This window comes from Podarcis pityusensis (genome assembly GCF_964106645.2).
Source record: "Podarcis pityusensis genome assembly, chromosome: 7".
In the NCBI taxonomy this organism is placed as follows: domain Eukaryota; kingdom Metazoa; phylum Chordata; class Lepidosauria; order Squamata; family Lacertidae; genus Podarcis; species Podarcis pityusensis.
In genome coordinates this window covers 39,339,635-39,365,071 of record NC_138031.1, presented here as the reverse complement: position 1 = coordinate 39,365,071, position 25,437 = coordinate 39,339,635, and the positions used below count along the sequence as shown (strand labels likewise).

At 40.3% G+C, this 25,437-nt stretch overlaps 2 protein-coding genes across 2 annotated transcripts; one reads left to right on the top strand and one right to left on the bottom strand.

Moving 5' to 3' along the window:
* Positions 1-841: 841 nt before the first annotated feature.
* Positions 842-15,861, bottom strand: LYPLA1 (lysophospholipase 1). The gene is made up of 9 exons (XM_081013704.1): positions 15,630-15,861; positions 13,218-13,249; positions 11,754-11,819; positions 10,050-10,097; positions 8,296-8,366; positions 6,450-6,523; positions 5,208-5,309; positions 4,481-4,657; positions 842-3,643 (listed from the first exon to the last, which is right to left on the bottom strand). The coding sequence occupies exons 1-9, from the start codon at positions 15,696-15,698 to the stop codon at positions 3,590-3,592; spliced, it is 693 nt and encodes a 230-aa protein (XP_080869830.1). The 5' UTR covers positions 15,699-15,861; the 3' UTR covers positions 842-3,589.
* Positions 15,862-17,925: 2,064 nt separating this feature from the next.
* Positions 17,926-24,898, top strand: MRPL15 (mitochondrial ribosomal protein L15). The gene is made up of 5 exons (XM_081013610.1): positions 17,926-18,175; positions 19,305-19,453; positions 21,025-21,190; positions 22,208-22,331; positions 24,441-24,898. The coding sequence occupies exons 1-5, from the start codon at positions 18,059-18,061 to the stop codon at positions 24,776-24,778; spliced, it is 894 nt and encodes a 297-aa protein (XP_080869736.1). The 5' UTR covers positions 17,926-18,058; the 3' UTR covers positions 24,779-24,898.
* Positions 24,899-25,437: the final 539 nt, after the last annotated feature.

Here is a 25,437-nt window from a genome sequence, read left to right as displayed (position 1 = left end):
GTTATTTCTGAAGTCTACGTTATTATTACTCAGACATCAACTGACATTTTTATTTTACCCAAACTTTTATTGCTTAAAAAATAATTGCTAAAAAAATAAATACTAAGCCTTTAGCAGACCACCCTGGATGGAAGAAGGTTTGCCATTCTGGGGTGCTCCTGGATTCATCACTATCACTGGAGGCTCAGACGGTTTTGGTGACTAGGCGTGCCTTTTTCAGCTCCAGCTGGTTTGCCACCTATTATTCCTTTTGGACGGAGATTATTTGGCCACTGTACTCCATGTTCTGCCAACTTCCAGATTGTATTAGTGCAGTGAAGATGACGCAGAAACTTCAGCTGGTCCAAAATGCAGCAGCCAGATTGCAGGCTGATGTTCCATTTAGGTCTGATTTAACCCATTCTAAAACAGTTGCACTGGTTGCCTTCATTTCCAGGTGCAATTCAAGATGCTCACATTGGTGTTTAAAGCCCTAATATCTGAAAGACCACCTGCTTTTAATATTAACCTTCTCTGTTGTAGCATCAGTTATCACCCTACAAACATTGCATGCCTTTGCAAGCAGTTAAAATATCTTTCTGTTTATTTGCTGACTCTTACTGCAAGATTTATTTTTTATTCTTGCTGCTGCTGTTCCTGAAATTATTGCTATTTAACTGTATGAATTTCAATGGGGGGGGGGTTATACACATATATATTGCAAATGGCTTTGAGATTTATAAATGAAAGATAATATAAGGTCCTTTTAAAAGATGAAATATTCCCTTCTCCATCTTTTGCTTTACTTTACATATATAAAGTCTGCAGCCTTTACTCTGCTATCAAGAAATGGTTCATGTACTGGTTGTCCAGAGTTTATTTCACAGTAACAGAAAGGTTACAATTTTCAATTACAAGAAAGCCATTTCAACAAGACTTATTTCTATAAACAAATATAAAATCAAGATGTTACCTTAACTGTGTATTTCTACAACTTAGGGAAAAAGAAAGCCAAATTAAATTTGTTTATAAAATATCCCAGCCTAAACATATGGCTTTATTAACATCCTATACAATACATTCTTAAAACTATATTCATTTTGAGTGTCAATAGCACCTATTTATAAAAAGATGCATTTTGCAGTTTAATGAAGTGCAATACACCTCACTAAGGCAAACATTTAATTAACAGATCTAGAATAACAAGTTAGAGTACTGTACTCCTTCAGCAATTCACTGCATTGACATTGTACAATACTTAAGGGAAAAATAAAGGCTACATCCTATCAGGGTAAAATGAAGCCATTGTTTTTTCCTTTGATGCAGCATTTACGCTGTAATATACATACAATATAATTAATATTTATCAGCAAGTTGGCAATTAAGTATTTCATCTAATACTGGATATCAAATTTTGATTTGACAAAATGTTACGTGTCTATAATTTCAAAGTGAACTAAATGTGTATCTTATTGGAGTACTACCATTTTTATTTCAGTAGTTTCACACAAGTTGATAAAACATGAATCTAGTCTAGTAAATCAAAACATCTATTTTCACTACTGCTTAATAGAACATATCTATTCCATTAGAAATACTTTTTAGCAGACCAACTTCTGTTAAAGCAAGGATCTGAAAAGAATTCACACATTGCCAGAAAAATGACAGATTGCCTTCTGCTGCAAGCTATAATTTATATTGAAAACTATTCTCCAGTATAAACAGGACAAGCACTCAGGAGAGTCACACTGGTTTCATATTGAAATCCTGTGCACACCAGCTCTTGCAGAGGTCCTCAGCACTGAAATATCTTGGAAGGAAGGCTGAGTACAGAAGCATTCACTACTGTTTAAGGGCTGAATTCTATTCAGCAGAATTAAATGGTAAAGCTGTTCCTGAAATGCATTGTATAAAATGCATTGTATGCAATGTAGAAATCCATTTCTACAAATGGAAAGGTGGCTTGTTTCAGTTCTTCATTCAAACTCTCACCTAGCACACAGCAAGTTAGGGAGACTGCTAAGAACAGTCAAACCTACTATTCTTTCATTTGAAATCTAAACTTGTGCAGACCAGGAACCACTTTACTGCCCAATTCTGCTGGTATATAGATGGCCCTGAGGCTACAGAAAGTCCAGCAAGGCTCAAGGAATGTGATATACAAAGCTAGATAGGAGAAGTACTTACAGTCACATTACAAACATCCTTGGAACACTGTAACATCTGTAACTTAATAAATGCTTGTCTTCATGCACATATGACTGTGTTGGATTGTATTCCTACGCTTGGATTATATGCATAAAGAAGAGAGATAATAGAAGAAACCCCAGAAGCTGTAATTTCAACATCATTAAGAATAAAATATGTATCAGCAGTGTAACGCCAAGACAATTAGCAAAATAGTGGAACTTCAGTGATGGCCCGGAAGAGAGGGGAAATGTCCAAACTTTTCTACATATTTGATTTGCACTACCACCAAATCTGCAATACTGCTTCTGAATACAGTACATAAAATTTTTTGAAGCTGGCTATACAAGTTACTTAGGAAGCTTCAAATTTAATTTGTATATGTATAGATTAAAATGCAATAAGGTTTGGCAGGCTGAGCAAGGGAGAATATTTTATTTCTCAAATATTTGCCATAACTTTGGGATGTGAGAAAGATTGTAGTCTGACAAAGACTTGAAGTCTGAAACATTTTAAAACAAAAAAGTCACACTGTTGTGCTAAGTGTGCAAAGAAAAATGAGTCCAATGACTTTTCTAGATCCACTTGTCTATTACATCTGTAGTTGTACCACAGCACATTCCTGCTTTTGCTATAGCAGAAGAAAGCAATTTACAATAAATTGTTCATAAAATATATTCTTTTACTTTTAATTCAGAAATTTTACAAGGCTACTTAAGGGGATTTGAGAGCTTAAGTTTTGCAATACTTTAGGAGAGCTTATGCTAGGAATTCATTGTAATAAAGATTTATATTAAAATCATATTAAGTGCAGTTGAGTGGGAATCTGACTTAAGAGATCAGGTGCTTTAAGTTTTCAAAGTAGCCTGACACACAGGGAGGTAATAATACTGTATTTCATCAATGTGCAGGAATAATTAAAGACTGGGCAACAGTCTTCCCTTGCTCATGCAATAATATTGATTAAACGTGATCTTTAAGTATATATACTTATCCTACCACTGCATGCTTACTCAGTTTTACATACTGCATATTGTATGTATAACACATTAATGCCAATTTTGCAAGCAGTAATAAAACGGGTCTGGAACATAAACTGTTCTCATTTAAACAATTATTTTAAAGAAGAGGTATTCAGTTATCAAGAGACAAATGTAAATTTGGAACAATCAAGCATGGAGGAGTATACCTAATTATATTCTAACATGCTTTTCCTCTGCCTTGCATCTACACTGCGGCCAGTGAAGTTTGAGCGGCCAGTGAAGTAAGAGCATTACTTCTCAAAGTTATATGATCTATTCATTGCAATACAGTTAACACTGTAGGCACAGAAATACTTTAGAAATGGCTGCATGAAAAGAAAGAATTTAGTACAGGTGACAACTGCTGCTGGTGCATTTAACAAAAGGCTTCTCACATAGTTTCAGTCAATTGGAGGTAGTTGCTTGTCAATAAACTGCTTCACATCCATCATTTCCTGTTAAGGGATAAAAAACAGTGATCTGGTTTAATTACGCATATTGCAGGAATCAGTACACAATAAAACCAAGCATATGGCTGGATTCCTTACAATGCAAAGTCATTCTTAGCCTGGAAAGCATTGATTCTTTTCCATTCAACCAAACTTAAAACACGAACTGTCATTTTACGGTACTAAAAAAGAAGTCCCGCATACAGTCAGCCTGCCATTGTACCTGCACCGTTTTGGACGAAGAGTCTTTCCAAACTGAGTGTTGTGACACGTTAAGTGTGTTGGCTGCAGTGTGTAGGTGTGTCACACAAACACTCCCCACGCTCCTTCCAGGGCTGGAAGTGGTCAGTTTACCCTCCGGTAATCAGTAAAAAACTGATTTACTGTGTTGCAAAATGATGCATGTCTAAAAAGTGTGTCACCAACATGAAAATTTTGGAAAGCTTTGCTCTAGCCTGTGAGCCCCATTGAACTTACCGGGACTTATTTCTGAGTACAGATTTATGACTGCATTGCATATAATGCCAGCAGGTTCCATGCTAAGGAAGTTAGAATTATGTTCCAAAATACTGGATATTTAGTTGGTTCAATTCACTATACCTGAAAATGTGATATTACTTAGAAAGAGGAAGTGCAGGACAATGTTAAGTCTATTACAGTTGTATCCTATCCTTCAATTGTATCTATTGAATGAGTTTTTAAAATGTTTAATAACTTTCAACTAGTTCTTGAAAATAAAATTATATTGTTACAATTGTTTCAAGGCCTTATATACTAGTATGGCTTAAATGAAAACAAAGAAACAGAACATCAGATGACATCAGTATTTTGCAGAACAATTACCTCAATACACGAGCTATGCATCATGCCTGAATAAGTTTTAAAACTTATGTTGCCAGGATTTAACATAGTCTTTAGTGTCTCAGAAGTGACAGAACCAAACATAAGCGGAACTAAAGGATCGCGGTCACCATGGCACTGGAAAATGGGAATGTCTCTGTTGACACAGTTGATAGGACCCTGTCAAAAGGCAATATGTTAGAACATTAAGAGGTGAAAGGTATGCACAACTTTTATTTTAGCCCTCCGAGCAGTTCACCATCCCTTTCATCTCATTGCTCTATGACATAGGTTAGTCTGAGTCACAGTGGCTAGGTCAGCATCATGAAGTCAACTTTGTGGCTGGATGGGGAAAGGAATCTGGAAGGCACCCCACTGGCTAAGCCTCTCATACTAACACTTTAAGGAAAATATCCTTTTCATGTGCTGCTCTAGTGAAAGGTCCTGAAGAAACATCCAGCTGATATCACAATACCTTCTTTAGAAATGCATGAAACCTGTTTTAAGTTCTTGGGTTCATGAAATACTGTTTATATTTTTCTATAGTCAAGATCTAAGAAGAGAAATGGACCAAACAGAATGCTCTTTAACTTGCTGTAAGCTGCCTTTATCACTGACTGTGATAATTATGCCTCTCTGTCATGAGAACTGAATGCAGAAATATAAATGGAAAGCTTTTTGAATATAACCAACCTCAGTTCTTTTGAATTTTAGAACAGCAGTACACTACCTGTGGAAATGAGGTCCGCAGCGGAAGCCAACAGCTGAGTGCTACAATACCCCCCAGCTTCTGATTTGTTGTGAGAGCTGTGTACAGCGATAAAGCTCCTCCCTAGTGAAACCAAAAGAGCACTCATTACTGCAATTACATATTAAAATATGCACACTGAAAATGCTGCAATTTCAGCTAGGCTTCCTTACCAACATTTAGAAACTGGTCAAACAGCACATCTGCATTTTTATATACTAGGATCATAAACTCATAGATCTTTACATTAATGGTTCTCAAAACACAAGGCAGACCTCCTTGAGGCAATATGTTCTCCCACTACCCCAACTCTCTTCAAGTGTGTGCTGTATTTGAATCTTTCACTTCCAATCCTTGGGCTGATTGTAAAACATTTGTTTTCCTATGGGCACTTCTACAAGGACCTGGAAGGATGTTGGAGTTCAGGTGGCCCAACTCCTTTCCTTTCATTTGGATAAAAATGAGCAAAGTGGCTGGGTTTTGGGACACTACTGAGGAGGTACAAAGGGGTCTGTGAAACTATTTATTGTAAAACTGTATTTTAAAAATAGCAAATCTGTCTTTGTTACAGCTTGCTCTAGGCAGTCTCTGCTGTACCGCAAACGCAACCATACTAACTCCCATACGCAAGATCCATACTTAATTAAGCATATTAGTCCTTTATGATAGTTTGAGCTCCAAGGGACCACTTCATCTCCTGTACCTCATGCTGTTAACCTAGAAATTATAACATTTACAAGCCAAGTAAAAATGATCGACATATATTCTTCAGTGGTTGCTCCACAGATTGTGCATTCCTGTATCAGAGTGCATGCCAAGATCAGAACATTCTCTAAAAGGTCTGCAAGGTATATTTCAGGTAGAACTATCAGTGCCAGGAACATATGGAACTAACTTTTATTTTTAGCATATTTTATGAGTTTGAAAATTGCTGCTCAACCTGAGCTTTGAGGAAAGGTAAATAGGAGGTATGTCCAATCCACAAAGGCTCCAGGAAAACTTTATGCTGCCAAATGCTAAGCAACTATGATGAACATAGGCACAAGAAAACGTCACTAAAAATGTGATGTGGGTCTTTTGAAGGTCACAGAAAAAAATGGTAAGTGGAAAAACTATCTAGATTCTATGTTATATGGTAATAATAGCAGGTGTGTCATACTATAAAAGTCACTTTCAACTTACACAGAAATAGTGCTAGATGTAAAAAAAAGTAATTGGCTTTACCTGAGAAAATCCTCCCAAAATTATTCGGTTTGAGGGTATTCCATTCCTTACTTCTTGCTCAATAAGTGCTTTCACTGCAACCATAAAAAGCTAACTGTTAATGGTCATCACAAAAAAGTAGACAATTGACTGTCATGGAGAGAGCCACTGTGGGGCCAACAGGTAAAGATGAGACATTTATCCAATTATCCAGCCGCAGGCATGGCTACAGATAATGAGATCAGAATCTTCTCTCTTGCTAGGCATATAAAGCCTCACCTAAAAGACTACCTCAGGACGAGGTAAAACAGGCAAAGGTTTAAACTGAAATACTTTATTGTCTCTTGTACAACTTGTATACAGTAAGATCACACAGGCACCCCCCACTCAGCTCTCTTAGTCTTAATTCCCCTCGTTTACTGACGCACACCCACCAAACCCGAAAGTCAGTTGCCCTGTTGTTATCTTTTCATTCAGCAGCCTAACAGCCCATGGATAGAAGCTGTTCTTTACCCTGTTGGTGCGACTAATCATGCTTCTATATCTTCTGCCTGAGGGCAAGAGATCAAGAAAGTGCCGGCCAGGGTGTGAATCATCCCTGAGAATTTTCCTCACTCTCCTGAGGCAACGTTCTTCCGCTATTTCATCCAGTGAATTCATGGGACAGCCCATAATACACTCCTAGCACTCAGTGAAATTCTACTGATTCTTAGGTGACAAATATGACTCCATCTACCCTAAAGTTATGGTCCAAGACACCTTCAAGAGGGTGAGCCATTTTCCCATGCCTTTCCACTTTGTCTGCTTACCTGTACAGTATATACCAATTTTTAACCCAAGGCTCCCAAAGCAGTGAACTATATATATTAATACAAATAAAATATATAGTAAGTGCAGTTGATCAAAACAAAACTACATAAGAATTGAGCCCCAAATACAGATCATGTAATAGGATTTGATTATGACTAGGTGGAGTGCATTGGAGGTTGCAGAAATCTCCCATTCTACTTTGGTTAGTTGTGGGAGCAAAGAAGTAATCAGAACCACCTTGTTAGGGTTTCTTCTCAAGTTCAGATTAGTGGTACCTCTGGATGCGAACAGGATCCATTCTGGAGCCCTGTTCGCATCCTGAAACGAACGCAACCTGCGTCTGCAGGTCACGATTCACCGCTTCCGCGCATGCACGTGACGTCATTTTGAGCGTCTGCGCATGCGCGAGTGCCGAAACCCAGAAGTAACGCACTCCGTCACTGCAGAGCGCAACCCGAAAATACTTAACCTGAAGCTACTTCAACCCGAGGTATGACTGTACTTTAAGCTATTTGTCTGAATCCTACCTATTTGTCTGCAACATAAATGATGCAATTGCAAGTAGAAAAGGGGAGAATGAAGAGAGGTGAGAAACAGGAATAGTATTCAAAAACTTGAGTGACATAATGGGATACAGCCCCTGTCCTGACTACAATGCCACAATGTGGCAACACCCATTCTATTAAGATTGTAGTCATTCTGTGGTTTGGATCAGAATAGGAATAGGGGCCCATTTTTCCTCAGAGGACTGAATTCTGGGAAGGCCCAAAATGTGCAGGGTGACCATACACATAGCTTTTGTGCCATGCACTAAAAAATTGGCTCCATTTCTCACTGTACAACACAGAAACATAGCAAGCTGCCCATGAAGATGTAGTTAAATACCAGTTGCTCGGAAGCACAAGAAGAGAAACCACTGTTGCACTCATGTCCTGCTTATGGGCTTCCCAAAGGCATCTGGCTGGCAGCTGCGAGAACAGGATGCTGGACTAGATGGGTCTGATCAAAAAAGCTCTGCTCATGCAGTGAGCATAACATTGTTATAGATAGAACATACCATTCTCTGATGCTTGCTTAATCCCAGCTTCATCTTCCTGTGAATCTGGAGCGAGGCCAATGATATCAAACCTTAAATGAAACAATGTAGATAAATTTAGTGAGAAAGGTTTTAAAGCACTACCTGGCTTTATATTTATTTATTTACTTATTTATTTATTTATTATTGCACAATCAGGAAGTGATAAAAAAAATGTAATCCATAGTATTAGCAGAATAAAGCCTTTTTCTTTATGCTGTAATATAAAAAGGGTGACAAAACCTTTGGTACTGAAAGTCTATGTTTCTAAACTCTTACAGATAATCTAAGTGCTGAACTGTCATAGGTCAGATGAGGACTTGAGAAACAGCCTCTTCCAAGGAAAGCAAGCAAGGCAGCAGCTGGACAAGAACTAAAAGCTTACATGGGCTATAGCAGGTTTAGTCAATGTGTTGCTGCAGATGTTTATGAACTACAACTGTCATCATTCCTGATCATTTGTGATGCTGGCTAGAGGCGATGGGAGTTAGGCACCAACAGCACTTGAACTACCACTCAGCTACAGGAACAGCAGAAGTTGTATCATCAAGACAAATAAATTGAGTGAGTAAAGGTTTTAGGAGACTATGGTGTAGCAAGCTTAAAGGTTAGGTGACATAGTCAACAGTAGATTGAGATACAGAAACCTGAGGGGGAAATAGCCAGAGTATGTACAGGCACGAAAGACAGCCAAGGAAAGAAGAGGACAAATGAACAGGCATAGAAAACCTTACACAGGGTCTTAGGGATCAAAGCTGAATACTTCTGGCAGGAAGGGATTGTTGGGGAGAAACAACAGTGACTGCAAAGAATTGTGGCTGAATGAATGCAGGATGGAGATCAAGAATTTGAGGAAACAGTTTGATGGATGGAGTTGAAGAAGGGAGAGGCAAGCAAAAGGTAGGGTTAGCTATACTGGTCACTTTTTCTGGTAATATGTCTGAGCTTTTAAGCACTTTGTGAACGATTATAAAATGATATAGCTTTTCTGCCACTAAATCTGTGTGTAGGGAAGAAAGCTGCCTGTCATCCAGCTTTTAAAAGTCTTAGAGCTCCAATGTAGGCAACTCTTAACATGAACATGAGCGTTGAAACAAACCACAGATCAGATCCAAACCAGAGGTTACTGTGTCTTTATGATAGGCATAAAAGGCACATTTATGATTGAAACTAAACAGCAACATGTGCTATACAGGAGGAATACAAAGCAAACTCTGAACAAGGCCATGTGTCAGTACCCAAATTAATGTGAATGAAAGGAAACACTGGCATAATGGCAGCAACATGTCTGACTATGTGCTCCAGGCATCTCCAACCTTCGACCCTCCAGATGTTTTCGACTACAATTCCCCATCATCCCTGACCACTGGTCCTGTTAGCTAGGGATCATGGGAGCTGTAGGCCAAAACATCTGGAGGGCAGCAGGTTGGGGGTGCCCGTGCTAGACTAAACATAGGCCTCTTCCTCTTTATGAGCTGCAGTCCACAGAAAAGACACAACTGTGACCATAGTGCATTATATCATACATTACATGAAATTAAGGTGACTAGGTTCAATCAGTGTTTATTTCATCCATATCCCTTCCTCATTTTACTATGTAGTGACCAAAATCAATCTCCTCTCCTCTGTCTCCTTCAATATTCCTCCATTTGGAACAAATAACATTGTACGTTCAGGGACAGAGAATGCAACAAACCTAAAAAAAATGACAAAATTCTTGCAAATCCACTACTTACCAAGAAGGCATAGCCATGTTCATGTTTAAAGAAACTGGCATAACTGGCCTGGAAATTGGGGAGAAAGATTTTTTTTTAATTAGCAAAAACATTCAAAACAATCATTTTCATGTGTTTCTGTAATATGTAAATGGTACCATCACTAACTCCTGATAAGATCATATCACAATAGGCAGATCTCCTTAGAGAGAAACTTTGTAACTGGCCAAGACAGGAAATGAAATTTTCCGACACTCTTACCCCTGCTCAAATACCTGTCATGTCTTGGTCAACAAATATGGTGACCCATCACAATTAGTGCTATGTGAATCATGTACATTTCTCCACCTGTGCTCACTGACCCACTGGGAGCCAATAGATCATTTCCTGGTATTTCACACATTCTGTTTTCCTGTGTTCCTTCTGTCATGAAACAAAATACATGTTATGGACCTATTCTTTCCTACCTTTTCAACCTGCCAGTCCCTAAATAAGACTAATACTGAGCATTTTGATCCAAGACTTGGGCATAAAGGGCTTTTTTCCATTCCTGAAATATTTTATCTTGGTTGGCTTACTTGGACAAGGCAGTATAATACATAACTTAGGATTCACCATGAGGATTTTGTGTTTGGGACCCACCTTCAGCCCCACCCCTTCATTGAAGTCATACTCCTTGTTTTGCAGTTCTGTCAAGTGGTACTTCCCAGGTGGTCCCAAGCCACCATTTGGGAATCAGTGTCCTATAATAAAAAAACCGTACATACTTATAAGATACATGGCAAAGCATGGACTTAATGTGGGATATTTAAGATTCTATCACTTTAAGTCATAAGCTTAATGACTTCATTTATAGCTCATGTTCTCTTTGAAATTCATTTTTGTGTACCTGAGAATGATCAAAGCATGGTTTTTTCAGGCTCACACCTAAATTACCTTACTATTTCTTCAGTCTCTCTCTAAAGTGTCATGCTGCACTCTGCACCACAACCTGTACAATGCCTCAAGTTATTTAAGGATATTCCACAGGAGAGGAAATTCTAATGTAATCCAGAGCCCCTGTAATGATAAAACCTAAAAATGTTTCAGAAGGGAACCTCTAGGGGCCTGCATTTCCCTGCTACCTTGTATTTCTTATTGTTGCACCATATTGTTAGCCACTCTGTGCTCCCAGGGGGAGAAAGGGTGGGGTATATGGAAACAAATAAATAATACAGCTGGGGAATCTCTTGGATGCATGCTGTTGAGCCCCACAAGCAGATTTTTGCAGCCATTTGGTCATCTCAAGCAGCTGGAAATTCTAGGTGCAGGTAACCAAGGATTTGCCTTCTTGCCTGTAATGCTGGATGTGTGATGGAAGGAATCACCATTCAAAGACATAACAGACAAGTGAAAGGAAATCACTGCTTGCTTGTTGGAAACTGCTACTCACTACTATCGAACAAGCAAGTGGTTGGAACATGAAAAATCTCCAAAAAACCAAACTATTAATCAGGGAATTAAAACTGTGCCTTTGTGTTGTGTGCAATTAACTGAAATCACGGAAATATGCTTAATAGATATGAATATTTAATTTTAAGAAGAACCAAAAAGCTGAATGTATAGCAACTCCTTGTTTCTCAAAGCAAACCTTCAGGCCGTCTGTTACAAAACATGTAATTGCCATCTAATTTTGAAAATGGGGTTGGGGGAAGAATAGTAACCAAAAAGGATTAATATACTTACGCATGTGGGCAAATATACTTTATGTGTGGGCTTCTGATTCCAGCAAATGCTTCTGCCCACCCATGCCTATTAAAATACAGAAAAAAACAAACAAAAAAAAAGCTTGTCATTTAAAATCTTCCAGTTCCTTTAAATATGCCTATCTAAAGATATTACTTATGTCATAATTAGCCATCCTCTTTTTTAGTATATAAAACCCAACACTTAAAAGGAGGGTCCGTTTCTATCAGGATTATTTTTTTAATTTGATTTAAATCAGATTTCCAATTCTTCAATATTTAGATCAGTATTATTTTGCAGTTTACGCTGGCTACAAGGCAAAGACTTGGATTCAGCTTCAAGACTGAAAATAAATAAGACAATAATGTAAAGCAAAAATTAATGCTACAACCAGTTCAACTGTACACTTGTTAATTAAATATTAATTTCAAAATGTAACTTTTGGTAACTCTAAGCATCCGAAGATAGCAGTCCTGAGCGGACTTACTACAAAGTAAGCCCCACTGGAACAAATAGACATTGAAGTGTATAAAATAATTACTTCTGTAGGGAGGAGCTTTAAGGAAGCACAATGTGAAAGAAAAAGATTAGAAGAGGATTCCCATTTATTCTTTTCAAGACTAATTTCCAGCCATTAACTTAAATCAGGTAACAACCTGCATGTAAGTTTAAAAGGCTACATTCCATGGCACTATTTAAACCACTAAACACATTTCAAGCACTAAATTGATGCTAACCTGAATCTTTACACCCCAAACCATACATAGATTCCTTCCCTAGCCAGGAAAACAGGGAGAAATGAATGGTGATGGGGAGAAGCCCAGCCACCAACCAGGGATGCTTGGAATAACAGGATCAATGTTGGGGGTGGGGAGGATGTTATTTCTCCCACCCAAGTTGTTCCTGGAGACCTATGCTTTTCCCACCCTCCCTCTCCCTATGCAGGTCGATGAAGAGATTACACTCTCCCAAGGAGAACAAAAATGAAGGTGTATATTGGGAAGTGTTGCCCAATAAATAAACAAATAGTCATGACTGTTTAGCCATTGAGAGAAAAATACAGGATAAAACTCCCGGCCACCCTGAGCTCAAAGGTGGGGCAAGAAAGGAAGGTGGGGTGCCAAGCCAGTTCTACAGGATTAAGGCCACTCCCACTGATAATACTAACAATGCTATACTGTTGTTCCATGTGGCATGTGCAAGGGAAGTAAAACGCAGAATTTTAAAAAAAGTAATAAAACTAATCTGAAAAATCCCAGGATATAGTAATCCTGTTCAGAAGTAATGGTATTAACATATGGAGGTTGAACACTGCATGCACATAAGCCAGTAATAAGCTGTCATGAGGGGAGCTTATGTAGATTCGGCTGCGGTGAGAATTCAGCACATAGCATATTCTCTTGTAAGTAGCAAGCTGCATTTTTAAAGGCTAAGATCATATAGCAAGCTAAATATTTCACTTACCCAGTATCTCCTAATCCATGAAGAAATATGACCTAGAAGTTAACAGCACATTAATTAGACCATTTATTTTAAAAAAATATTACATGGTCAAAGATATCTACAGTGAGCATGCACCTAACTCTTCAGCAACTACCCACATACTTCCATTAAATCTTGACTCCACATGTAAACAAATAAAGGGAGCTCATAGGATAAGGACAGAAGAAGAATATAACTGTTGTTCTCATTCAAACACCAGAAGCCATCTATACAGTAAGGCTTCTTTGACAAAGATAAACTCACAGCTGGTTCACATGTTTTTGTATTTGGAGAAGAATATGAACAGTTGGTTGACAGTTCTAAGATTGCTTTTAATAATCATCTTGAAAACATATTCCATATGGCTAGAATTGGCTAGTATGTAAAGCTAGAATTCCCATAGCAGTGGAGTGCAGAGAAGTGGTTCAATTCCATCTATTTTGTATTGTATTTGCACCTTTAAGTTATAAGCAATATTTGATTGGAGGTTACTGGGTTTAATTCTTGTCTATTGGTATTTACAGTTGTCTATAGTGAAAACATTTGTTGAAATGTATTTGGTAGTTGAATTGTGAATCACATTCACCTTGGGTACCTGCTTGAGGTTCACCTTTTTCTTTTTTCACAATGAATCCATCATGTATGTAAACAAGTCATTCAAAACTGCCTTTGCACGGCAGCTCCTCCATGCAGTAACTATCATCCTGAGTACTGGATCACCATGTTGATCAATTCCAACCTTGTGATTATGCCCATAGCACTGTAAGAAATGTAGTGTTGTGTTCCTCTGACTTGGTGGGCCTTCCAAAGAATCATGCACAGGACTGCATTGCACATATTTTAAAGATAAAAGAATTTGGGGTGGGGAAAACCAGTGCAGCAAGGCACACATAAACTGTTCAACATACAGAGCAGTCACCTCACAGATCACTGTGTGTGGTCCCTCCTATGCAAAAGTACCTATGAGAACCAAAACCAAATTTGTATTAAAGTTTGTGTGATCCTGTTCTGGTTTGACCTTGTAGTGTGAGCTAGGTAGCAAGTTTCTGAGCTGGGAGCAAAGCCAGGAAGCTCAGAACCACTTGGCAAGAAGAAACTGTATGCTGGTTGATGCTCTGGTGGTTCCATTTTTACCTCTGCCCTCAAAATAGAACTACAGAATCAAACTGGCCACTCATATGTCTTTGAAATAAATTGTTCTTGTTTCTTCCTTTCTTTCCTTATAATGAATGTTTATTTTGTCCTTTCATTGTGATGAGCCTTTCTATATTCCTTTTCCTTATAATTATTATGAGTCCTCAGGGATATAGGGCCGCACCAACCTAATTAGCAGTAGCTTGTGCTGCTCATCAAGTTATTCATTATAAATTCTCATCACCTAAGCAAATAAAATGCTTAGGTGGGACACTCCTGCATGGAAACTGATACTAAAATAACTCACTTAGCTCTACTTCGCGCTTCTGGTTATTCTGGTGCAAGTGTTCATATTCCAAACACTTTTGAAAGAGACAGCAATAGGTGATGAAATGTTTTGTTGCAGCCAAGTCTCTCAACAAATGAGAGCATGTGCTGGCTTCCCAAAGCCTTCTCAGCAATTTATCCGATTGCCGTGACATTCAGTTGCGATTTTCCCACCTGCCCACACAGGATTTGACACCGAGGCCGTGAAATGCAAAGTATTTTTAATTTTAACACAATAAATTACTACTTAGGGTCTTGCTCATAAACTTGGATTAGCACCATCTGAGGCAAAGAAAGGACCCAAGCGGCTGAACGGTCTTAATTAAGATTTTCAAGCGCAACAATGCTTTGTTCGGCTCATATTGTGAAACCTGGCGATATTCGATTCTGAGCTCGGGCAGATTTTGTTTTTCTTCCCTGAAGAGGGAGGAAGGGGAAGAGAACGCTGTTTGGTTTCTGCAAGAACGGCTTGCAGAATATGCATCTTTACCATATATCAAAACTGTTGATCCACCGCGCGTCTGTTCATACTGCGTACTTAACATTCACCGCACTTAAAAGAGTAAGCCCGGCTACCTCGAGCAAAACCCAGGACTTTTACCTACAAGGGGGCGGCGGCGGCTGAGGTGCGGCTCAAGGACATTATCGCCCAACGGGAGACAAACGAGGGCGCCTGTCCAAAAGCCAGGCCAGGGGCAGGAGGCGAGGGGGGGAGGTGCTTACGGCGCTGCTGTGGGCCCTCCGACTCCAAAGCAAGTCGCGCTGCGTTCCGCGGGGCTTCCTCCCTAAGAGTCAGTGAGTTTAGGAGTGCGACACCCAAGACGCCCACCCTCACCTCGCCAGCCCCTGCCTGGTCAACTCTCCCCCCCCCCCAAAAAAGACCACCCCCTCATTACAAGAGGCGCCAGGCGCTGCCGCTCCTCCTTCACTCACCGCGGCGGTGGCCTTTCTGGCGGCCGGGACGATGGCTGGCAGCGGGGCAGACATGTTGTTACCGCACATACACTGGACTCTCCGACCCGCAGGTTGGGCGGGGGGAGGCCGGTGAGAAACCGTCGCGGGAGGGAGGAGGAACGGGCGTGGCGGGGAAACGGATTGGAAGGAAGAAAACGGGGAGGAAGCTCGGCCGGGCCCGCCTTCCCCGCCTCCTACGTCAGCGGAGGCGAGCGAGCGCACGCCTGTGCGTGCCTTTCTCTTGCGTGTGGCGTCAGCAAGCGAGGGCGGCCGTTAAGAGGCGGGCCCTCCCAAAAGCGTGTAGGCCTTTTCGGGGCGCTCGAGTGCCTGCTTTGTTTCTGTGGGATGGATTCGCACACGGGTGGTGGTGTGTGTGGTGTTTTTTTTCTAAAAAAAGCACCACAACGGCATCTGCTCAGCCTGCTTCTAGTTTATTGTTGCCGCCGCTTTTTGTTTTCTTCTCTCAAAAGGATGGGGAACGGGGTTTTGACTTCGTGTCCCGCAGGCAGGAATGATGGGAGTTGTAGTCCAAGCAACTTCTGGAGGTTTACCGTCAGGTCCCCCTCCCCCCCTCCCCCCAGGTTTCCCCGCACCTGCTGTAGAGTGGCCGTAAAGAAAATGGGAAAGGCAAACCAAAAAAGCTTCAGAGATAAAAGAGGTACAGAAAAACATAACCAAAAGTCTTAGCTTTAATCTGCCATTGAAATCCAGAATATTGCCGTCCTACCAACAAAAGGAACAGCCCGGACACAGCCTGGATTCCTGCTTTTTAAAACTCTGGTCTTTATGTAAGAATAATTTCAGAGGTTTTAAAAGTGCAAGACAGGGAGCTGCATTTGTATTGGAATTTGCACTGCAGAGTTTTATTTTTATTTTTTACAAACTTCAATGAAAATATTAAAAACATTTAGCAAGCAGAGTGCTTCTTCCAAGACACTTAACATGTACAGATGTTGAGGCTGGTATGCAGTCATCTAAATGGCATCAAAATAAACTTGGGAAATCTTTCACATTACAGATTAAGCTCACATCCACAGGGTATACTGTAGGGCTGTTTTTTAATGTTTAGAAACATGCAAATTGATATTCCGGGGGGCCCTCCCATACACAAAATAAGAGCACAAGTTCTTTATTGCTGTCTTGCTTCTGAGTGGGCTTGCTGGTGCCCAGCACTCGGGGCAAAGCTTTGTGGAAGAAATCCAGGGCCCAATCAGCAGAATGAGCAAGGTTGGCTTGTCACATTTTTAAATAAGTGAATACTTTCCCATCTACAGAGAAGTGGGATTAATAACATTTCAAGTGTAAACTTACTCTTCAGGACTGTTAAAGTGGTATAAAACCATCTTTGAGTGAGATTGTACCTTTCTGCATCTGGTGAAAGGGCCTTCACAGCAGTGGAGCTCTGAAACGCCACCCACCTCTTGAATCCAGCTGACACCAGCTTTTTTGCTGCTAGCTAGACTTATTTCTTCATCCAGGCTTTTAATGATGTGGTTTCTTGATGCCATAAGGCTGTAATTCTACCACCACCAACTGTTTACCTGGGAGAAGGCCCAGTGGGGTTACATCTGGGTAGACATTAGGAAGGATTTCAGCTGAGGCTACTGATTTTGTAGTAAGGAGGTATGACTGACTTTCTATTTTCATTTTTTAATGGAATTGCATTGCTGTTTTCACTGGAATGGTTAGCTTGGTTTTATATTTAAAGTACTCCACCCTAGAACCACTTGTGGTTCAGAAATGAAATAAATGATAGTGACAGCTGTTTTACAGGAGACAATGCGTTGTTGTTGTTGTTGAATTTATATACCGCTCTATACCTGGGGGTCTCAGGGCGGATCACAGAATATAGTAAATGTAGAAATCCAAATGCAGCGCAGGTGTGATTTGGCAGCGGTGTCAGCGTGCTTCCGCCTGCAACAGAAGAGAAGTCTGGAACCGTTGTCCTTCAAACTGAGATGTGATGCCCATTCCATTGAATTCAGACACGTTGTGCTTCCCCTTTCTCAAAACAATGGATAATAATAATAATAATAATTAATAATTATTATTTATACCCCGCCCATCTGGGCGGCTTCCAACAAGGGATTAAAAATACATTAAAACATCAGTCCTTAAAAACTTCCCTAAACAGGGCTGCCTTCAGATGTCTTCTAAACGTCAGATAGTTGTTATTTTGACATCTGATGGGAGGGCGTTCCACAGGGTGGGCGAGATACCAAGACAAAACGAGGAAGCGGGAGAGGTGCGCCTCTATTATTTCTTTTCTCTACAGCTACAGCATGGGGCTGATGGTGTTTCTGCGCCGGCGCAGAGCCTGCTGATTGGTTCTCTCTCTTGGGCTCTCCCGCCGCGCCGCCGCTTCCTCTCTCCTGCTTTCCTTGCCCTTCGCTCGCGCCAGGGGAGCGATGGCAGCGCAGGCTGGAGGAGGCGGAGGGGGCCGCGCCAAGGCCTTGGAGCTGCTGCGGACCTTGCCCAGGGTCAGCCTCGCCAATCTACGGCCGAACGATGGCGCCCGGAGTCGGGTGAGTTGGAAGCTGGCGGGTGAGGAGGGAGGCCTTGGCCCCGCGACTGCCTCGCTTGACGCTGCAGCGTTAGGCCGCCTCTGCGCTGCTAAGCGATTTTCCCTGCCTCCCCTCCCTTACTCAGTGTCGCATGCCCTTTTTATGATAGGGTCACTGGTGTTTCTAAAGGGACCCAGAAGAAACGAGGGCCACGTTTAGCTTATTTCCCGTAAGTGGCCCCCTTGTGTGACTTCATTTTCTGCACATGGTGGTGACAAAAGGATGCCTGTGTGCATGTTTTTACTGGACCCACTCATATTGCATCTGAGTACACTATATTTTCCCTAGAACCCTATGGCATCTTAGTCTGCTCAGTTTATAGTGCATGATATTTACTAGGAATGAGCCTGCTTCATCTGAGGCATATGCAATATACAAATCTTACAGGTGTATGTATATATATATATATATACACACACACACTCACAAACACTAATATTTAAAAAGCTGTGAGCAGTGTCTAATGCCCATATATTTCAGTCATAGTTTTTTAGCATTGTTACCCTATTCTGTCCAATTCCCATATTCTAAAAATACTGAAACACTAGGCTACATAGACACTATACTTTTAAAGCACACACATATCCTAGGAGCTGTAATTTGTTAAGGTTGATAGGAATTATAGCTCTGAGGGGTAAGCTACACTTCCCAGGATTCGGGGTAGGCGTGCTTTAAATGTATGGTGTGGCTCTTATGAGAGAGTAGTTAAAGTAGTTAGAATGTATGAAATCTGGGGAGGAATTACAAGTTGTGGAATTTATTGTAAGACTATTATCTGACAGCTTCCATACCTCTACCTCTTTCCTACTCACTTTTCTACACCACTCACCTTGCTGTGGATTATGCAAATTAATGGGATTTTATTTTGTGGTATGTTCCGAAAAGTCAGACCTTATTTCCTATACATGCTTACTCAGTATTAAGTATCACTGTATTCATTGGGGATTTTTTTCCAAGTATGTGTGCACAAGATTGTACAATCTTCTATGATATTTTTTTTAAGGGGGGTACCTGTGTCACAGAACTCTTCTTTCACAAATAAACTGAATATGTGTTATGTAACAAGCTGATGTTTGGCTATTTCCTTTAGGAAAAGAGTCGGCGTGAAAAGACTCAATGGAGGAAAACAACTCACAGAAGCCAATGGAAAAGAGGAACTCGTCCTCGATTAGGCTTTGAAGGAGGCCAAACTCCATTTTATCTAGTTATTCCAAAATATGGCTACAATAAAGGTCACCAGTAAGTTTGCTTCCATGATCATTTTCTTTTTAAAATGTCTGTAGTCAAAATTTATTGAAAGCACAATCCAAACTCCTAGCTGGGAACAGTGGGGTGGACTGCTGCATTCAGAGCCCTCCAGTTGTGACAGTGAAGACAGAAGGTGGGGGCAGGAGGTAATTTAAATTATTTTTGCTGCACCATCTCCAGACTGGTGTAGTTGAAGGACACAGATCGGGGCCATTGTTAGTAGCTGGATCAGCTTTCAAAATCAATACACACCACTATTTTAGGTCCATTAATTTCATGAGTCTACTCTGGGTATAACATACTTGGATGTAGCCCAGTGTATTTTACATTTTTTGGGGGGTGTCTTTTTAAAGTAAACCATGGTACAGTATCACTACATGCAGACATGTAGAAAAACTTAAAGCGCTGCTGTTTAAAACACATGCATATATTTAAGAAGGTAAGGCAGAACAAATATGAGATTTTTCACGTCTGCGCCTAAATTGTTGAGAAATGAAAAAGAAACTAATGATTTATTTTTCCAGCCTCTCACAGAGGAAAGAGGATTAGCAAAATGCTCTTTTGATTCAAATTACTATTTGTTCCACCATTCTCAAATCCCAAATCAGACCTGAGGTGCCTAGATAGAAGCAGGGGGTGTCTTGATGCGCCAGTCCTAACAGATGATGAGGTTGTGCATTGCATTCAACAGCAGAACTCTACTCAGCTTTAATCTGGCACTGTACTTGGTTGTGTACAGAAGTGAGATCAGTTGGTGCACAGCTTAATCTTTTGCAGCTAGAGTCAAGGAACACTGTTAATAATGCTATCAGCAACATGATAAAAGTAGATTGGAATCCTATTATAAGGAAGGAACAAGAAGCAAAAGTTCTATGACAGTACAGTGGTACCTCGGGTTACATATGCTTCAGGTTACAGACTCTGCTAACCCAGAAATAGTATCTCGGGTTAAGAACTTTGCTTCAGGATGAGAACAGAAATCATGCTCCGGTGGCGTGGTGGCAGCGGGAAGCCCCATTAGCTAAAGTGGCGCTTCAGGTTAAGAACAGTTTCAGGTTAAGAACGGACCTCTGGAACGAATTAAGTACTTAACCCGAGGTACCACTGTATGTGAGTATTTGGCATGTGCGGAGACCATCCATGGTCTGGAAAACCTATCTAGTTCATGCAAGAGGTAGCATGTATGGAGCGAGAAACTCTCCACCCCATTTCAAGCAGCCCTTCCCTCATGCCTCATTGCAACCAATATGTTTTTATTTTTAAAAAAACCACAACAGTGATAAAATTTGGTGGGATTGCTTTCCAGGTATGATTGGGATAGGGAACCTGGTACTTCCCAGAAGTTGTAGGATTTTCAGTAGTGTGGGATTGAAGGTACTATAGTCCAGCAACATCCCTGTGATGGATATCTTGGGTTGCACCCTTTGCACTTAATCCAGTAGTAGAGCAGATTTCACTCACTTCAGAGAGACTTTCACAGGAGGAGCTTTGCAGTGCATTTTGTGCTTAGTATATTCTCATTAGTTCTGAAACTCTAAAACAGTTTTCCTTTGTTTGTACAGCCTCAGGCGCCAGTATCCGCCTCTCACTCTCAAAAGGCTACAGTACCTGATTGACTTAGGTAGAGTTGACCCCACACAACCAATAGACCTCACGCAGCTGGTAAATTCCAGAGGTGTAACAATACAGCCACTCAAAAGAGATTATGGTATCCAACTTGTGGAGGAGGTAGGTCTGTAATGCATGATATTTTAAGCCATTTAGTTTTGGGCATGTTCTGTTTTTTTGTTTTTGTTTTAATAAATGACGACAAGTAGGTATCACTCCACTAGAGAGCAGTATATATTATCAGATTGCTTGGTTTTGTTTTGCTGGGTAAGACACATTCTTAAATCAGATTATTTTAACAATGGAAAGCATGGAAAAATAGATGAAAGTTAAATCCTAGTTTGGTGAGTAGATGTTTGATCAAAATTCTTGGTGTTGTCAGGTCTTGCACACAAATTTTTTAAATGTAACATAGATTCCAGAGATGAATGCAGCAAAGTGGGTGAACATTATAAAAATAAATTCAGAGTCCAAAGATGCAACTCATTCCTGGGCCATATGGCATTTTGGATTTACAACAGCAATCTGGTTTTGAAACTCCAGAGAATTTCAAAATCTGTTTGTTGTATGTCAAAGGAGTCTACTTTTAAATAGCAGAAGAAAGCCGCCAAATGATTTTTTCTAGTCTTACAGCTACTTCTGTGAAAGCAAATGTTGCATCCTGTCAGCTTGACTTGCTGGTGTGAATAGTTCAAAGCAAATAGGTTTTCAGTCTTTTTTATATAGCAATGTTTTTGATGAAATTCTACATTCTGTTGTAATGGCAAATGCTAAATAATTTCTGTGATTCTAATTATGAAAGGAAGTAGTGAACCCTACTGAGCATCAATCTTGAGTGCAGCAGGATTGCTATTTCATATTTTCAACTGGGCTCCACAAAACAGCAGCTTAGACCCTACCCCATGTTTCTCAAGATAAATCCCCAACTCTTAGGAGAGGATTTTTGAAGGGATACACAGTGGAAGAAGGGATGGGAAAATTTCTTTCTGTTTGAGTTACACTGGTTTGGATACCAATATAAGGTATCCTTTGCTCTCTCTCTCTCTCTTTTGATGAAGGGTGATGAAAATTATATTATATTCCATGCACTTGAACTTATCTTTATGTGACCTAACCACTCTTCATGTGAACTTGTAGGGTGCCGATACATTTGCAGCAAAAATTAATATTGAAGTGCAGATAGCATCTGAACTCGCCATTGCTGCTATTGAAAAAAATGGTGGCGTTATTACTACAGCCTTCTATGATCCAAGGAGTGTGGGTAAGAATTCTCACTGCCTCTGTCTGTCCAAGTGTTCAGTATTTTCTGTTTCAGTGTTTATTTTCATCGCAACTCTTTATCAGCATATACAACTAGTCTTTTAGATGGTTCCTGAGGGCAACCCTTGCATTTTTCAGCAACAACAAAACGCAGAAATGAGCTATGAGCAAAATTTCACCTGCCATTTTAGCTGGGCTGGTGTAAAGGGTTGGCATTCTTAGGCCTGCGTCTTGCTAGGGAGCTCATTCAGAAGACATGGATCCCCCTGCCCCTGCTGCTCTATCGCCTTTCTCTTGCTGCTTGAGTGAGCAGCAGCTGGAACAAGACGAGGAGGGAGCAGTACTTTTCCTGCCCTCTGAACAGTCATGCAGGCTGAGCCCAAAAGAAAAGGGCAAATGAATGGCCGGCAGTTATCTGTCTGGAAATGGTTGATTATAGATGGCTTGTAAGCAACACAGATATGTTAGCTTACAAGGTGGGCTGACTGAGCACATCTTGCCCATGGACCCTTCCTAAACCTGGCACTGCATGCTTTCCTCAACAGCATGTCTTTAAATAAACTGATGTTAAAATTGCATGAGGGTCTCTGTTGCTCCCCCCCCCCATCAAACTTTCACTTCATGTGTTTTGATTGCCTGCAAATCAGAGACAATTCCTCATTCAAATGAACTCCTGGATTTAGTCTATTGTGCCTCCATAATAGAATTCCAGGTGCTTCCCTTCCTGTGCTTTCCTTTTGCTATAGGAAAAGTAACTACTGCAAAAAGGTCTTGCCTACTGCACTTTTTGCCCTTTTGGTCCTGTAGATTTATGTGATTGTTTTATGTGAAGACAAGTTCTATGTAGGCAGCTACTTAAGCTATTAGCAGGGTTGGGGAACAGGATCTTCCTCAGCCCTGTCAAATGTCACTACTGAGGACATTACCTAAAGTTAACATTGCTTTTGATGTTAATATATGGAGAAGGCATTACAGTATCCTGGACCCAGACTGTTTATGGCTTTAAAGATAAAAAAAGTATCCAAATTTAGACCAGAAACAAATGGATGGCCAATTAAGGTAATCCCGGATCAGTGCTTTATGAACTCTGTGGTCTGGTCCAGCCGTCTGCATTTCATTAAAATAAAAAATGTTTTCAGAGGCTGTTTCATGTACAGCACAATGTGGTAAACTACTTGAGACATTAATAGGGCACATAAGACAGGGGCTAAACCCATTTTATGACAAATGGGTACAGTAGATTTGTCAGCCAGTGATGGAGAACAATCCACCCCTGTTTAAAACTGTTGTTTTGGCAATAGAAGTACTTGCAAGCTATGGAGAGGAGTGTGATTCCTTGTCCAGCACAGACATATTTCCCCATATCCAGATCAAGTGGTCCATTTGCCACTAGTAACTCAGTCTTGTCTGGATTCTGCTTCAGTGTGTTCACCGTCATCCAGGCAGTTTGGCCAGTTTCCCTATGGAAAATAAAGGGAACAGACTTCATATTCTCTGTACTTGACTTCATATCCTCTAATTGCTATAGATGAATTCAATACAGAAATCTGCTGTTGTGTAAACCTAATGGGCCCAAATAGGTTAAGCTGCACCTTTTCCATATTAATTCTGAATTTTGAATGTCATTCCTAAGAGATTTTCCCACCAGAGGTATAGCAGGTGTATATGGTTTGGGGCACATTAAAAATTAAAATATTTATTTCTAAACCACCCTCCATCAGTTATGACCTAAGGAGGTTTACAGTCAAACACCAAAGCATTACAACATTAACATTCAATCAATAATTTCAATCCAATTTATAACCATATAATCAGAGGAGCTGACAACATCTATCAATTTGTAGCTGGTCTCCAAAGGCCTATAGAAGGAAGAGGTAGGTCTTCAGCCAGTGCTTAAAATCCACTTAGAATCCTATGACTGTGTCAGTCTTACCTCCAAGGGAAGGGTGTTACATAGATGGGGAACCACCACAGAGAAGGCCCTATTCCTCACTCAGCAGCAGGATATAAGCTAAAGAACACAATATTCATACTACACCTTTTGGCAATGAAATCACAAATGCCAGAGTAGCTAATACTGTATTTTTTTGTTCCATTATTTTGCACATAGGTATTCTTTGCAAGCCAGTGCCCTTTTTCCTACAAGGCAAGCCTATTCCAAAGCGAATGCTTCCTCCTGAAAATCTTGTCCGTTACTATACAGATCCTAATAATCGTGGCTACCTGGCTGATCCATCGAAGATTTCAGAAGCAAGACTAGAGCTTTCCAAGAAATATGGTTATGTCTTACCAGATATTACAAAAGATGAACTCTTCCAAATGCTGAGCACACGCAAGGACCCCAGACAGATTTTCTTTGGCCTTGCTCCAGGTTGGGTGGTAAACATGCCAGAAAAGAAAATTCTGAAACCAACAGATGAGCGCTTGCTAAAATACTACAGCTCATGAATGCTCAGGTTGGAGGCAACTGTTAAAAGAACTCAATACACAAAACTGTATTGTCACTATTTTATATTAATACACAGCTAGTCACAGTACAAATAAAATAATAAAATGTTGACTGTATAATAGTTCCATAATCTGTTTTTAAAAAATTCCTCCTTTATGTGAGATAAGTTGATTGGTATCAGGATTTCCTTCTGAGTATCTCATAAATGTGCTTTTCACCTGCTTACAATCTGCTTTACAGTGTACGTATACATACAACACCATCCTTTAGCTTCTGCAATTGTTTCTGGAATCATATAATCAAATATTTTGTTTTAAAATAGTAATCTTTGCAACTATATGTAGGCATCATAGAAAAACAAATCAGCTGGCACATATGAGCCTCTGAATTCCTCTGACTGGTGTTGTCTGCTCCCTTTTCCCTAGCCCCACAGTCACCTTTCTTAAGATTAAAGCATGCTGCAGTGCTGTCCCTGCTTCCTCTGCTGGCTCTTTTGCTCTGATCCACTTGTCAAAACTACTAGGATGCTTCTTTTGATGTAGCACAAAACTCTGCTTGAGCAAGGAGCTAACCAGATGGCACAGAAGCAGATTATACATATATTTTTCAATATATGAAGAAGCCACAACTCAGTCCAAAGGCAGGTTTCATATTACTA

Excerpts from the sequence above, each read along its gene's own strand:
- LYPLA1 (XM_081013704.1), bottom strand. The coding sequence starts at position 15,698 with ATGTGCGGTAACAACATGTCTGCCCCGCTGCCAGCCATCGTCCCGGCC. Across the intron at positions 13,250-15,629 it reads CCAGAAAGGCCACCGCCGCG|GTCATATTTCTTCATGGATT; the intron begins GTGAGTGAAGGA and ends GTTAACTTCTAG. Across the intron at positions 6,524-8,295 it reads TAAGCAAGCATCAGAGAATG|TGAAAGCACTTATTGAGCAA; the intron begins GTATGTTCTATC and ends TTATGGTTGCAG.
- MRPL15 (XM_081013610.1), top strand. The coding sequence starts at position 18,059 with ATGGCAGCGCAGGCTGGAGGAGGCGGAGGGGGCCGCGCCAAGGCCTTG. Across the intron at positions 19,454-21,024 it reads GGCTACAATAAAGGTCACCA|CCTCAGGCGCCAGTATCCGC; the intron begins GTAAGTTTGCTT and ends TTGTTTGTACAG. Across the intron at positions 21,191-22,207 it reads GTATCCAACTTGTGGAGGAG|GGTGCCGATACATTTGCAGC; the intron begins GTAGGTCTGTAA and ends GTGAACTTGTAG.